The 14135-nt window shown below is 41.3% G+C and overlaps 1 protein-coding gene across 1 annotated transcript in view; it reads right to left on the bottom strand.

Annotated features, from left to right (window-relative positions):
* Window positions 1–1942: 1942 nt before the first annotated feature.
* The window catches only part of WDR48 (WD repeat domain 48), a 33313-nt gene continuing 21120 nt past the window's right edge, over window positions 1943–14135 (bottom strand). The window contains exons 14-19 of the mRNA XM_019530193.1: window positions 13808–13903; window positions 9681–9786; window positions 7885–7972; window positions 6854–6930; window positions 4232–4424; window positions 1943–3386 (exon numbers count right to left, since the gene is read on the bottom strand). Of these exons, the coding sequence (XP_019385738.1) occupies window positions 3291–3386; window positions 4232–4424; window positions 6854–6930; window positions 7885–7972; window positions 9681–9786; window positions 13808–13903 (656 nt within the window). The 3' untranslated portion in view covers window positions 1943–3290. The remainder of the gene's footprint in view (window positions 3387–4231; window positions 4425–6853; window positions 6931–7884; window positions 7973–9680; window positions 9787–13807; window positions 13904–14135) is intronic.

Genomic DNA, 14135 nt, shown 5'->3' on the forward strand with positions numbered 1-14135 from the left:
AAGGAGACCGAACAGTCACCTCACTGAGGTCACCTGACCCCAGGTGTCTTTCCTGCCTAGTGCAAGGGGGCTGGACATGATGATCTTGTGAGGTCCACACCAGCCTTTTACAATCTATGAATCTATGTTGTTCCTGTGCAGAGGCATCCAAGCTGAATACTCTCTCAGTCACGCAGGTAGCCAGATTACCGTAGGAAATAATAATTTATTTTCAGTAAATATCCGTATGTATTCCACTCAGTGATTCACAGGCACTAACTTGTGGAGAAGTTTGGTAAATTGTGGTTCTTTGAGATGCACTGTCCATGCTCCAACCTCCTTCCTTGCTACTGCAGGAGCAACCCAGATGTTAACAGGTAATACAGAACAAGAGGCAACTGGCTTCACTCCACCCTTTACACCCTTAACAGGGAAGTGGTAATGGCACTGGTGTGACCCAAAAAGAGATGAGATAGCCATGAAGATGAGGAGCTTGAGTGCACCTGTATTAAGAGTGGACTAGATAGCCAACATCTCAAAAAACAGTTACTTACCTTCCAGTAATATATTCCTTCTGGGAAAGCACACAACACATAAAGCAATAATTTAAATAGAAAGGAGATTTCAAGGGCATTTTTACACATGCAGGTGCCTGCTGCTGAGCCACATGCAGTTGTATAAGTGGTGAAATGAGTGTCAGCACTGAAAAAACAGTGGTGATGCGCTTTTGAACTAAAACAGCTCAAAGGTGCTTTAGTTCAAAAGCACACTGCCATGAATAGTGCAGTGCATGCCCACAGCGGGCAGGGGACCACACCACCACCACACAGGTTTGTAAACTTTGGTTTGTGAAAACATGGGTGCCAACAAAGAAATTAGCGTGAATTATTTGTCCAAACTATTTTCATTAAAAAGGGAGAGGTATAAACTGTTCAGTTACAAAGCTATACCACTTCAGACCCCTATCCCATCCTATATCAGTCTATATTACAAAGTGAACTTCTTATAGGCCTTCACAAATGTACACAACAGGAAACTCCAAGCTGAGTTTCACTTCTATACACCTCCCATCACTGTACAGATGGTCAAGGGAAAGGGATAGCTGGAAGAAGAGTGGGGGCCCTCTTTGGAAAAGCACAGCTCTTCTCCTAGGTCCAGAGACCCAGGCTGAGCCACAAGCTGAGATGTCAAACATTTTTCCCTCTATAGAGTCATTTAACCATGTTAAAGTCTGCCTTAAAAAGTCTGCATAAATTAGCGTGCATGTTTTCCTAATGCACAGCAATTATTTGAACTGCTAGGAACCTATCAAGCAACTTTCAGAAATGCTTCTCAAATGATGTTGGGATTTGAATAACTCAACTGCCTGCTTAGAGAAGTTAAGCAAAAAGAGCAACCACTTTCAAATATTTTAACTAAAGCCTTTATTCTATACAACTGTGAAACACAGATCATTTACCCTTTTGGCATTGCAGACTCTTCTGTCAATCTTTCCTGAAACTGCATTATTGGGATGGTTGGAAGAAAGAAAGAAAAAAAAAAAAAAAAGTTACAACCTTGGCTGACTTCAGACAAAAACTGGGAGCAGTTACAATGTTTACAAAGGAACAGCAAGACAACCAGAAAGAATCAATCTCCATTAGAACAAAGCTTAGACCCCTGCTAATAATAAATACAATTCTGGACAACAACTCAATAAAATTACAGCTCTGTTTAACCATTTAAATCACAAATATCACTAAAAATATGCGGTAATAGCACAGTTGTGTCAGTATACATGGGACTGGGGTTTAAAAATTCAAGTGGACTTTAAGGGAAAAACAAACAAACAAACAAACAAACCAACCAACCACACATGCTAACCTTCATTCTGAAACATACCTTCTCATGCGCGCAGTAAGCCTGTCCAGTTAGATTAAGCATGCAGAAGGTAATGACTTGAGTATTTTTCAAAGAAAATGTGTTGATAAAAACAATCTTATTTTTAATTTGATCTCAGTAATGTAATGAACCTGGGACTTTCTTAATGCTCTAACCTAACTCCTGATAGCAAAAATACAGGAAGGGCAAGAGCACATCTCCAGGGGGAAAAAAAGAATAACAGACTGCCCTTTGAAGGCACTTGTGCTTCTGTTTCAGACAAGAGTCATTTTACACAATTTCTTTGTGAGGATTATTAAATTTTTTCTGGCTACAAAGTTTTATTTTTTGGAGGGACAGCCCCAAATTTTCTTACCACAAGTTGAAATTCTCCCCACTCCCCAATAAGTTAAGCTTTTTACAAGACCACTATGAGTTCATGAAAGCCTTAAATTTTTAGGAACAATAGTGAAAAGAAGATCTGCATACAGCTATAACAAAAACAGCATATAAAATATTGGAAAGAAAGCATACAAGTACTTCTGTATCATGGATATGAAGTTCACTGTGTAGTATCTATAGTCTGATAGTAACAAATAAAAGTTAAATTTTTCAGAATGATCTGCAGTTTTGACATGTCGAGTTTAGAACACAGGTACTGGGAATTCCAACTAGCTTGTCTTCAGAACAGGGCAGGAAATAGTTACATATTGTCTTTTAAAAAAAATTCTTTTGTTGTTGCAAAACAAGTTACTGTATTATGATGCACAGCATCACTGGACTCACCCTGCTACGGTATTTATCTAGTGTTCTTACTCTGAATGTCAATCTCTCTACAACATGTTTGATCCACCATAGTAAACAAGTCTCATGTTAACCCTTCACTTGCAATTACATGGGCTGCTTCTTTTCAAGTGTGTAATAATTTTATTCTTATTCCTCTACATGGTAATTTTTTTGTGAATAACCTATGAAAAAATAAATATAGATACCAGATGAATGGAATGTACTCAAAAAATACAGTGCATGCAGTTTTGAATTACGCTGCGAACACAGTGACTAATATGGCCAAAATGGTGTTTCATATTAAGCATGAGCAGATGAAAATAATGTTCTGGAAGGAAAAAAAAAAAAGAGAAAAGGGGAAGCAAAAGTCTGCACTGGATCATCATCTGTTCTCTGTACACCTTACAGAACATGAACCACTCAGGGACTTCCCAACTCACTCACTAGGCCTTGATTAGGACAGACTTTAGTTTAAAATCATATAGATTTTTTTCCTCTATATTACAGCTCTATTAGTCACTTCAATTAAATGTATACTTTCTGTCCATACTGAGTCATTAGAAGTCTCATCTACCTTAGGGGTTCAGTGGGCTTCTATAGTACTACTCTTGGAACCAGTACAGTAAGGTCAAGTAAATGAATAACATTTGGGTCCATCACTTCTTTCACGTTGATTTCTGGCGGTAATGAAGTGTCAGATCTCCACCACTCTTCCATATGAAATGCTTTACAGTTCGAAGGTCCATGTTTGGATCCAAAACCTAAAAGGTGAGAATTTTTATAGCTTTTGATACCTGGGGCACACTTTTTCCTGTATAAAAATCAAGGACACACTTCACTTTCACACCCAAAAGAGATGTATGTAGGAATGACAGGTCAGCAATACGTTATGGCCCGGCAGACTGGACGAGTGGTGCCGAGTTAGTCCACCAGCTGGGTCCAGTCTGTGGGCCCAATCCTTCTGCACAGAGCTTGTGTTGTATTACAATTTTTTAGATGATCCTTAGGCCAATTTTTAAAGCTTAAACAGCAGCATTTGCTAGAATAAGAGCAGACAGGCAGTGTACAAGCTGTTCCTCCTCAGCCCTGTATCTCAAACCTGGCCTGTCACATTCACAATGCCCTTTGGTCATTCTGCTTCAGGCACCTCTAAAAAGTGTGCATTACAGATAACTACTCAGTAGTAGTTGGTTTATCAGTCCATCACGTACCAGAATAATGTCAGGACTAAGTCACAAATGGAAGAAAGATAGAACCAGTTTCAGAAATAGCAAAGCATCAAGATAGCTACAATTTGGTTTATGTTCAGCTAGCCTGAGCAAGCATTTGCAGTATTCTCCCCTACTCCCTGCAAAAAATTACAGGCCAGCAACCAACATCCCAGTATACAGATGCTTAGCGATGCGATCTATCCAATTGTTTTACACACAAAAGATAAACCTGTAGGATTCCCATGAGATCATAGGAGAAAATTAAGTTTCAAAGACAGTTTAAAACAGATCAGCTGCAAGACACTTTTAAGATCCCTGCCTGGAGATTCAGAATTGATTTACTGTTAACCATTATCTATACCCGTCACATGCACATGGACCTTCAGTGGACTTACCTGGTCCTGGCACAAGAGTTCAATTTTCTCTTCCGCTAACACAGCAATGTCCTCCTCTTTTTCTTGTTCTCCAGCTTTTTCATTATTGGAAGAGCTTGTCGTCTGAGATTCATTATCCAGATTTATGATTTTCTCATAAACATGTTCCATTACTTTTCTGACCTGTAGCATGTCACTAGCTGATAATCTGTCTCTGTGCAAAGCAATAAAAAATGCAAGACAACTGATTTAAGCCTTTTCAACTTTTACCTTCACAGCATACAACCAAGTTTGCTAAAGCAGATATATTCTCATTTGCAATGTAAAATAAAAGCATTCTAATATAAAGAAATTTATCTAATATAAATTTCAATCTATGGTATGAGACCATCTGTAGTTCTGTAGAGTATCAGTTACACCATCTGGTAAAGGATATGATATAAAATTAAAGGAATTGAAAGTGATGGGAATGATCAGATTAAAATCTCAGATAAAGAATTCAAACAATTTCAACCGTTTCACTTCAAAAGGAGAGACAGCTAAGATGACAGGATAAAAATACATTGGGTGATAAGTGATATACAAGCAGCAACATCTAATGAAATTAAGATGGCAGGACATTAAAAAGCAAATGAAATAAGATTGTCCATAGGCAGTCACAGAAACAAATATTTAGCAAAACTCAAGGAGGGACTGGACATGTATCTAGGTATCAAGAATATTCAAACTTAAATGGCAGCAACACTTTTGGTAGAATATTGAATCTCATTACTTCAGAGATGATACCAATGATTTCCTAACCTGTTTTTAGACTCAAGGAACCGCTCTATAACTTTTTCAATTTTAGGAGCAACCCATTTCAAAATATTATAACAAAAAAGAAGTGACATGTTTATGAGTGGTCATTAAAACTTCTTCCTGAAGTCCCTTTGCTTCAGATTAGATCTCTTCAAAAAATCAAAAGTTTTTTTTTGAAATTAAGAACCTGGAAATAAAGAAGAAACACTACTTTTAAGGCAACATTGCTATTGAGAAGTTATGGGTGCAAAAAAAGTCAGAAAATAAAGACACTTCAGGGTCAGAGTTCCATAATTACATGGATACCACAGTTTGACTACAGACAGAGACCAAGGTCTGCAGCATATTTGTGAGGAGGCATCGAAACTTCCTTTCCTTATCAGCAGAGAAGCTGCCCCCCTCTCATTTTGGCAGCAGGAGTCTTACACAAAAGCAATTCAGGAAGGGAGACACTTTCTGTAAGAAGCAAGATTTCTTACAAATTGGATGCAGGGGCTGGCTACTGGAGGTTACTTGGGAAGCTGGGAGCAGTGAGAACACACTTGCACTAAGCTGGAGAGGCAAAGAACAGACAATGTTCTGGTGCCCCAGTGCAGATGACTCCAAGTACCAGCTCTGCACCTGGTGTCAGCCTGCCTCTGGAAGCCAGGGACTCTGTGCTCACCCTCCACCCACTCTACAGCTCCTGTTTCTCCCTGCGCTGTTTCCCTGTGAACAGCTGCAGCTCATTCTCCACTGGCTAGTCTTCCCTGGAGCCCTCTATGGGCACTGGGAGCCACCAGTGCCATCTGGTCCAGGCTGGGCTGGCTCAGGTAGCTTCTCCACACTGCGAGTGGCTTCATGAGAACCTGGTGTGAGCTGAGACTGAGCTACTTCTGGGAGGCCACACATCCTGCAACATGCTTGAAAAACCTGTTTTGGCACTCGGGTTGTGAAATCACCAGGCTTTACCAGCCTATTAGAGACCCTGAATAAGACCTGACATGAGGGACAGATTCCCGTGCAGGCAGCTGTTTGGTTTCTTCTACTTTCACCTGAAATCTCTCGTACTGGCCACCGTTAGAACCAGGATTCCTAATTAGATAAGCAGTGGGTCAAATCCAGTAAGACAGTTCCAGTGTTCCAGTTTTGCCTGGAACATGGGAATTGAAAGCATTATACAACTCAATAAAAATGAAACAGTTAGGTTGCCAAAAAAAGTTTCAGCCCAAGTCAAAGTTCAGCATTTGGGTAAATTAACTGACAGCATAATACCTTAAACTTTCAAATATTTTAGTATCATCTTGGGTGCATCTACACATGAAATTAATTTGAGGTAATAAACGCTGGGGCTGTTCAAGTCGGAGGAAACTGCTCCTGGATGCAGTATCCACATGTGCAGCCAGGACAGCAGCAGTTTAAGCTGGGACGGAGCAAGCCCCTGGCTGGTTGGACTGACCACACTCAATGCATGCATGTGGTCAGTATGTACACAGGTGTTTTGGTGCAGTAGAGTACTCCACCAGAAGATGGTACTGCCCACAAGAGCACTATCTTATGGCAGAATTAATTAGTTCACTGTGCCCAGTATGGCACACGTGTAGACTAACACTTTATTGTGAAGCTGGCCAACACTGCAGTAAAGCACATGTGTAGATGCACCTCCTGTGTAGGCAGATATTCTCCCAACACTATACACTCTCCCTCTTTCAAATCTTGAGAGATACAGAGAGAGAGTGTCCAATTTTGACTTCTGGATGATCAAAGATTCTGTTGTTTTTCTTGGCAAACTTTTTTTTTTTTTTTTTATGAGCCCTTCAACTGAACTTTCAGTACCTCTGAAATAGAGTAAAATTATATACCTACTTTTTCAACGTCTTTGCCCCTGAAGATGAATGAGGTTGGAGGTAGAAAGGGATCTTATTGAATTTAGGCATATTTTTCTAAAATGAAATGAGAATAAGGTATTATATTTAGTGAACTGATATGATCCTCATTAGTGCTGTTTCCAACAGGAAAGCATCAGCTCTCATTTAACAGGTTAACAAACCAAATAAGAGAGAAATCTCTCTAACACAACTGACAACTTTTCTTTAAACTGTTTAAACATCTGAAGGATGCCAGATGTGTGTCTTGTACACACTTATTTGCCTAGCCTTGTATATATATTGCTGCACATACCAGTAAAAGCATGGTGGTGCCAAAAGGTGCAGCAACAAAGAGTTCTCTCCCCACTTTCTATTTTCTGTACTTTAAAATGGGACAGGTTACATATCAAAAGTCCAAATGTTGTTTCTTTAAAAATTGACAATTTTAAGAATGAGGGCCTGGATACCTGGGATCAGTCCTAGGTAACAGTCACTTAAAAAAAGTGACCTATTAAGGAACAGAATCAAATCTCCAGTCAGACTAAGATGGGCATTCAGCATACTACTAGCTTGAGAATGTTTCTTTTTTCAGCTGGATTCTAGTACTTTCATTTTTGTTAGCAAGCAACACTCCTTATGAATGATGGAGAAATGGACATTATAATGTATACTAAAGTTGCTTTAGTCTGGAGGGGCCTCAGGTGAGCTGAGAACATAAATGGCATTACTGCGAGTGTAACTTATTTTTTTCGAATTTTATCAGATGGTATATAAGACCAAAATATTTTCAAAAAGCTGTTTAGCTCACAAAATGCCTGCTGGTTTACAGAATTATCACAAGTCCCATACTTTCTGGAAAGTAGGTATCAGAGATCTGTAATGTGCATGAGGACAGCATTTCAGGTTAATAACCCAAACATCCCTTTTAGCCTAGTTATGGGGAAATATTAAACACATGATTTGAGAGTTTGGTTAAACTCCTTTCTAGATCCCCAATCAAAGAAGAGTGTTATATACAGCGATACTTACATCCACAGTGATGTCAATTACCCATTGTGGCACGGTTTCATTCAGGAGCATAGATTCAGTTTCACCACCTGAATCCCGACATAATAACCTAAGACAAAGAAATGAGTTTCATGAATGATGCAATTAAATTATTGGGAGGGGAGGGGAAAAAATAAATAAATAAATAAATAAATAAAAATCACTGTATAGTACATAGTTAAAAAGCACTCTAACAGGGCAGCCTGCCTGCTGGTAAGACCCAGTTTGGAAGTTGTCACATTTCCTATAAAAAAGAGGTGAGAAGTAAGCTGTCCCCTCCACTAAAGTCAAACAGGGGGACTGAAACGAAGGAATCTTAGGCAGCAGAGGCTTAGGATGGACAGAGGAACTGTTTGTTTTGCCTAAGAATAAAAGTAAGCCCTGGACAAAAGACTTGGCATTAGTGTCCTGCAGGGCTGGGGAAACAGACCAGCTGTTTGACATGCAGGCAAGCAACAGATTAGAACAAAAAGTCCAGGCCTTGCTTACAAAGTCCAATATGTTAAAAGCCACAGTGGTGATGTTCACATTAAGTAACCAAATTTACTTAAGTGACATTGGGACTGAATGTCACAGTGCTCCCAGACTTCAGATGTACTATAATAGTTGTGGGTCACAGTATTGAGAAATTAGTCATTTAAAAGCCAGTAGGTTGGTTACCAGTAGGGGTGCACTGATAAGGATTTTTTTGGGCTGATACCGATCTGATTGCTGATAACGCAGCCAGAAGCCTGGAGAGCAGCGACCGGCTGGTAAGTCTGCTGGGGGGGAATAGGGTATGGGAAGGATGGGCAGCAGATCAAGACCTTCACGGCGAGGGAGGGCTGGGGCAGGTGCTACCCTGCCAGGGCAGGGTGGGATACTGGATGGAGCCACAAGTGGCTCGTACAGGGGGCTACCCCCCATCCCTCCCTGTGCCCCCTGGATGATCCGCTCGCAGCTCTGCCCCACACCCCGCCCTGCCCTGGCTGGTCAGCACCTCCCCCCTTCCCCAACCCCACTCCCTCTCTCACCATGGGGGCCTTCGATCTGGCTCCCCCCAACCAGACTTACCAGCCAGACATTGCTCTCCAAACTGCCATGCTGGCTACATGCATGCTGCAGCTGTGTGCGTGCATGCAGCTTTTATCAGTGACATTAAATTGGCCACATCAGCCAAAAAAGCCAACTGCCGATCACATTAATTTGCCTTTAATCAATGCTGTTATGACATGGACAGGAATGTTTTATAACATCTCAATGCTGGGAATCTGTTCTACTTTGATTTCATCAGTACTAGTAGATGCCATCAGCGACATTTAACAGTAGAAAACAACAGGAAATATGTACAGGTACTGATTACCATCCAGATGGGGGTTGCTCAAGGAAGGTCACAGGACTGCCTCTGTGTTTCCTATCTGCCAAGGATAAGAATGTTCTGATAGACTAACTAATATGTTTCTAAGAGTGTTAAGCAATTACACAGACCAGCAAGCATGGGTGGGGGGGGGAGGAGGGAGAAAGAAGCTAATGCCTGCAGCTCAATATTGCAGTCCTATAGCCCGTAATATTTGCCCATAATTAAGTACTGCTAGAGGAACTTAAAGGGGAAGAATTACACAGCTGTAGAATGAAACAGTCTTCAGGTTGCTATTAACTGGTTTACAGGAAGGGTGATGGGCAAGAGGTGCATTCTGAGCCATACATAATGCAGTGTCTTCCTAAGACCTCTGCTACAAATCAACTCAAACCACAAAGTGGATTGTTTAGCCATACTACAGCTTCTTAAACTTTGGTACCTGAACAAAGTGCGTCCTCCAGCTTCACCAAAAATAACTGGCGTATGTGGTGGCACCTGAAAGTATCCGTTTCCCTTCTGTACTCTATTCTCTTGCTCGCCATTTACTAAAGAAACACAACACACACAAAGATTATACACCTAGTTTTAAAACCAGGTACAGAATAAAGCAAGTTGGGTCTCTTCCTACAGCAGCTGGTAAATTTCAAGCAAAGTCCACAAAAACCTTAGCCAAAACACTTGGTATATGCACAAAACAAGAAATGGATAAATGCAGATTTCTTAAAAGCTAGAAATCCCAGTTCTTAGCAAATGTGTCAAGAGGAAAAGAAAGAATCAAAAACTCTTATTCATCTTTCAGATCCTAGTGTCTGATGTATAAACAGAATGAGGCCATAAGCTGAACACTGCCTTATGAATTTTCCTCCTATTTTTGCGAAACACAGATAAGTAAGTGTTTGATAAATAACTGAAAGAGCCACACTTTGGAATGACCAAGTAAAAGCGTCATTCCATAATAGCCATTATTTGAAGGTCAAGGCTTTTCATATGAAAATACAATGCTACGCCTAAGCCCATTCTTTGCATGCTTACCTTATTTTACTACTCAAATAGCAAGAGGCACTGACAGAGTTTGGTCTTATCTTAAATTCGCTGCATTATAAAATTCTATTCATTATTGACCAGGTTGATGTTTGTGAACTACAGGGAAAAAAAGGATCCCAGTGACATGTAAAATGCAGAGTGCTGGATTACAGGAGTGCCAGCATCCGTTATTCTTTTGCTGGAAACCCCAACATTCAAAATGATTCACGTGCAAGGCATTTTGAAATGCGTGGTAAAATTCACTGACAAACAAGTATGCACAAGTGTCAAGGTGCAATGCCCTCCAAGCAAAACAGAGTCCAGGTGGCTTCTATAAATCAACCAGTTATTGAGTTGAACATTATGTTCAATGCAGAAATTCACCAAACTTTTGAAAGGCATAGTAAATGGAGGAGCAGAGTTCAAAAGTGTTGTGACCAGACAGGTATAGAGCAGGCTACTGCATACTCAAAAAGAAATTAAAGCACCCTGGAAATTAGAACAAAGGATTTTTAAATGGATTTAGAGATTTCTTTAGTAATTCAGGTAAACAACCGAGGATGAGAACAATAAACTGGATTTTTGGAGGCACTGCAAAGTTCTACTTAAAAAGTTACTGAAAATAAGACAAGGTTATGATGACGCTTCAACATTTAAAGTGAAAAAACTGAATGCTCAGAGCATTGAATTGGTAACTGAAAATCTTAAAGACTTAACTCAGAAAAGGAAGCATTTCACACACTCCTCTGAGTTTATTAGCTAATGCTGTTTGCAGGAACTGTTATATCATTTATACAGTATTGTGTGTATGGAAAGATCTTTGGCCAAATCCTATTCCACCTTACTGGAGTCCTGGAAAAACAAACAAACAAGCAAAACCCAGAAAAACTCCAAACAAACATTAAATGCATCTACATTAAAACAGCTTCATCTCAGCCTTAAGAGTGAGAAAAAGCAGTGAGGAGCACTCATCTTTTGAAGTAACAGTTTCCCAGGGACTCCAGCAAGGCGGAATAAAATCACGTAGACACAAACACATAACCCTCCATTTCTCAGTTATGTAAAATGTGATGCCAGACTTGTACCCTTCCTGTTTCCAGCTTCCAGATTAGTGTTTTCTGGAGTCACCATACTGGAAGTTGTGTGTGACGACACTGAAATACTTATCCTCATTTAGGGTTTTTCCCCCTGAGATTATATCATTAAAGTACTTTTTACAAAAATAGTAAGAACAGTATCCAGCCTGCCTACCGTGGTCTTGATGACCTCTCTTAACAACAGCACTAATCCAACAACTCCTTTGAGACTTTATTTTTCTCCCTAAATACTCTTCAGTATTTGCTTTGAAAAGTTTTTAACGCTTTTCAAGAAAAATTTAGAGTCCAACCCCTACAATCCTCATTCACCCAGGCAGTCTTCCTGACAAGGAACTATGCCCAAGAGTGAGAAATACAGCATCAGGGACCTGAAGTTCTGAGTCTGGTAGTTGCCATTCCTCACATTTCCTATCCCAAGACTTAAGCCATTAATACAGAGAACAGGTATAACAAAGGGAAATAAAGCAAGCTTCCCCAAAACAGTCTGCCCAAGTGCCATAACCCTATTTCGAAATTACACAAAGTATTAAAACAAACATGATCTTTGTTATTCCTGATAAAAATGCTAAAAGTTTAGCATGCTAAGAGTTTTGTAAGGCAGATGCTAGAGAAACTGAACTTAAACCAACTCTTTTTTACAAAAAACACTTAGCCACCAGCAGCTCTTGACCAATTCTGGCTTGACGTGGACTTGAATAGGTCACTTTGTGTACTTGTCCCAATCATTCACCAAGTTTGAATTACATGGTTTTAAACTTCCTACAAAGTCAGTCCATCTTGCCTATCCATCTTTATGCAATATGCTTCTAATATAGGGGTGAGCAATTATTTAGGCTCACAGGCCACACAGGAAGTTTTATGGAGCTGTCGCAGGCCATAGCAACATCTCACCAAAACTCTTTATGTGGGATGGGTCTGTGGGCAGGTGGGGAGCTGGTGTGGGCATGGGGCTGGAGCCTTGGATTAGCAGCTGCTCCAGGTCAGCAGCAGGTAGCAGCTTCAGTAGGGTTAGCTCAGCTGGGGCCCCCACTGCCATCAGCGTAGCCTCTGGTCCACCCTTCTACTCTGAGGAGGGGCTGGAGCTGCTGCCCAACTTCATGCCACTGCTGGCTTCAGCGACCTGGGTGCGGAGGCAGTAGCAGCCAAGCAAAAGCTCCTGCTAGGTGCTGGGAAAAAGCAGGACCTAGAGGCAGGCACAGTCACTTCTCCCTCACCACTGCCAAGGCCCTTCTTGCTGCAGCCACCTGGACCCTGCACTGAGACTGCCCTGTTGCTCCTGCCTGCACTAGTGTGGGCTCAAGAGGACTGCAGCAAGAATAGCCCCAGCAATGGTGAGGGGGAGGTGGCTGCACCCGCTGCCAGGTCCCCTTTTCCCAGTGCCCAGCAGTAGCTTCTGCCTAGTCACTGCTGCTGCCTTTGCACCTGAGCAACAGGGTTGGGCAGCAGCTCCAGCCCCTCCATCTTCATGGCTGCCTGCTGCCACTCATCATGGCTGGGGCAGGCAGGTCCACAGTGGGTGCTGCAAGGACCCTAACCTCATGCCTACCCATCTTGCTCTCAGACACCACTCCCCACTGGCCCACAGCCCCATCCCAGCTGCCTGGCTAAGCAACTTGCCTGCATAGGTCCCTCCCCTCGCAGATGGCACAAGGTGGACGGGTCCAGGCAGTGGGGCCAGTTCTAGCAATGGTGGCAGCCAGAAGGAGCCACCACCATCAGGGCTGCTGGGAATTGGAGCAGCTGCCAAACTGCTCCTGCCTTGCTGTGTGCCCAGGGGCAGTGGGACACACCACAGGCCAGACTGCGCTTGGGCCAGGCAGAATCAAGGAACACATTGTGGGCCAGATAAAATCCTTCTACAAGCCACATCCTGCCTGTGGGGCATATTTTGCCCACGCATGTCCTATTAGCAACCCTGGCAATATGACTTTGTTTGTTTTTATTGCAGCTGAGGATTACTCCTGAAATGGCTTCAAAGATTTATACAGAGTTTTTTTTCTTCCAACATCCATATAACTCTTTTGAACAATTATATTTTTGCTAATAGTATCTACAAGCAAATTAGTTGTTGTTCCCTTGACATTCTTCTTACATGACCAGTGACCTAAAAATCCATAACTGAATTACTGTTGTTTCCCAATACCATCTAGAGCTCACAGGATGTGCGCCCATTAAATGGATTTTTACTAGCATTTTTCCCCCCAAGGAATAGGATTTCTATAAATTGAAAATCAACTTAAATCACTTTCCCTGTTTAGCAGTTCAAAAGATTTTGAACAGAATTATTTGCTAAACAACTGCTAAATGACATATTTCAATGTAAAGTTACATTCAAAGCTTATTGTAGATGTAGACATTGTTGCAAATACCATATGTATACCAAACCAGATATGAATGCCGAATGGGAGGTGGGGGGGATTCCAGCTGTGTACAAGAAAGTACTAACCATGATTTATTTCATTTTCCTCTTCATCCATTGGATTGATATGTGTTCTAGGCCAATATTCTAGAAGTGCTTGTAGTAAAAGTCCTCCAAGATTCACTATAAGATATTGTTATGCAAAAAAACAGAAGAATACGTAAAGTCACTGACATTTTAATACAGACAGGCTAAGGACAAAGGAGACACAGCAACTTTCTATATTTTCATTTCATAGTTAGTAGGGTTGGAAGGGACCTGAGCAGATCATCAAGTCCGAACCCCCTGCCATGGCAGGAAAGAGTACTGGGGTCAAACAACCCCAGCAAGGTGTACATCTAGCCTCCTCTTAAAG

The sequence above is a fragment of the Crocodylus porosus genome, unplaced genomic scaffold (genome assembly GCF_001723895.1).
Source record: "Crocodylus porosus isolate Cpor-Errol unplaced genomic scaffold, CroPor_comp1, whole genome shotgun sequence".
NCBI lineage: Eukaryota > Metazoa > Chordata > Crocodylia > Crocodylidae > Crocodylus > Crocodylus porosus.